The sequence below is a fragment of the Sinocyclocheilus grahami genome, unplaced genomic scaffold (assembly GCF_001515645.1).
Source record: "Sinocyclocheilus grahami isolate Dianchi unplaced genomic scaffold, SAMN03320097.WGS_v1.1 scaffold1482.1, whole genome shotgun sequence".
Taxonomy (NCBI): domain Eukaryota; kingdom Metazoa; phylum Chordata; class Actinopteri; order Cypriniformes; family Cyprinidae; genus Sinocyclocheilus; species Sinocyclocheilus grahami.
The window spans coordinates 31970-33525 of NW_015506661.1; the positions used below are offsets into that span (position 1 = coordinate 31970).

General features: G+C 40.8%; 1 protein-coding gene across 1 annotated transcript in view; it reads right to left on the reverse strand.

The window, feature by feature from the left end:
* Positions 1 to 1556, reverse strand: part of LOC107570604 (uncharacterized) — a 19977-nt gene that overhangs the window by 4584 nt on the left and 13837 nt on the right. The window contains exon 5 of the mRNA XM_016256848.1: positions 1003 to 1070. Within this exon, the coding sequence (XP_016112334.1) occupies positions 1003 to 1070 (68 nt within the window). The remainder of the gene's footprint in view (positions 1 to 1002; positions 1071 to 1556) is intronic.

Consider the following 1556-nt stretch of genomic DNA (forward strand, 5'->3'; position numbering starts at 1 on the left):
GCCTTCTGTAGCGAATCGATGCGTTTTTGTAAGAAAAATATCCATATTCAAAATGTAATAATCACTTTAATGTAGCTTGCGCCAACAGTTATAAACAGAAGCGGCTGATGAGGTATGAGGTCGGCGTTGCGCATGCGCCGTTGAGTCTCGTGAAAACCAACGTTTGTTAACAGGAGCAAAGGAAGCAAAGTTTCCTTACTTTAGCAAAGGAAAACCAGTCTCCTCTTGGCTTATATCGAAATCCTCTGACATTCTTCTTTACAAATCCTCGTTTTGTACTTCTAATTAGTGACCGTTCTTTTGTTTAGATCTCTCCGCTGCGCTTCCGCGTTCGTCACTTCTGAGCGGCGCATGCGGAACGCCAACCTCATACGTCATCTGCCCGGAGCTGCTTCCGTTTACAACAGTAAGCGCAAACTAGATTCAATTGATTATTACGTTTTGAATATGGATATTTTTCTTACAAAAATGCATCGATTCGCCACAGGAGGCCTTTGTTCACCCCCTGGAGCCGTGTGAGGCACTTTTATTTAACTTCTTTTGGACTCATGCACTGCAACACCCGTTGAGTGCCATTAAACAGCTTGAAAGATCAAAGACCATTTTTAATATAACTCCGACTGGATTCGTCTGAAAGAAGAAAGTCATATACACCTAGGATGACTTGAGGGTGAGTAATTTATGGGCTAATTTTTATTTTTGGGTGAACTAACACGTAGCAAGTTTTTTTTTATTATTATATAAAACAGATAGAATAGAAAAAGAATAGAGCAAGCTAGTGTTAGAGGCCTTTTTTGCTTTTGTTAGTTGTATAATAAATAAAAAGAAAACGATAGAATACAAAAAAATAGAGAAGCAAGTGTTCGTTGTTGTTTTTTTTAAGAAAACAAGCAGTTAGTAAATTAATAGAGTGCAAGTCTAAAAGGGGTACGTTTTTTTATTTTTTATAATATAATTAGAATAAAGAGTGCCAGAGTTAGAGGGTCAACAAACACATCTTACCGAATCTTGAGCTCTGTGTGTAGTAAATATTGCATCGGAATACTCCACCTCTTCCACAGAAGTCTGAGCTGTTTTTAAATTCAATTAAATTAAATTAAATTACAATTGTTAAAACATTTGAATACTAAAATTGCATAAAATAATTTTTTATCAGTTGTAGGTAACGTCTAGGTTACTTGTGTAACCCTCGTTCCCTGAAGGAGGGAACGGAGACGTTACGTCAGTCGTGACTGACGAATTGGGATCTCGCCCGAGAGCCCAATCACCTTCGAGTGTTAACTAAACAAGCCAATGACAGTTGGCATGCGTGTTTCGCCACGCGCATCCCGCCCCGCAGCGCGGGTAAAAAAAAGGAGAGCGAACGCACATCAGTTTTTCGCTGAGGAGCCGAGACTACGTGCCCCGGCCGTACAGCGGTGGTACAGCAACTGTGGCGACGGAACGTAATGTCTCCGTTCCCTCCTTCAGGGAACGAGGGTTACACAAGTAACCTAGACGTTCCCTTTCAGTCAGTCACGTTCTACGTTACGTCAGTCGTGACTGACGAATTGGGA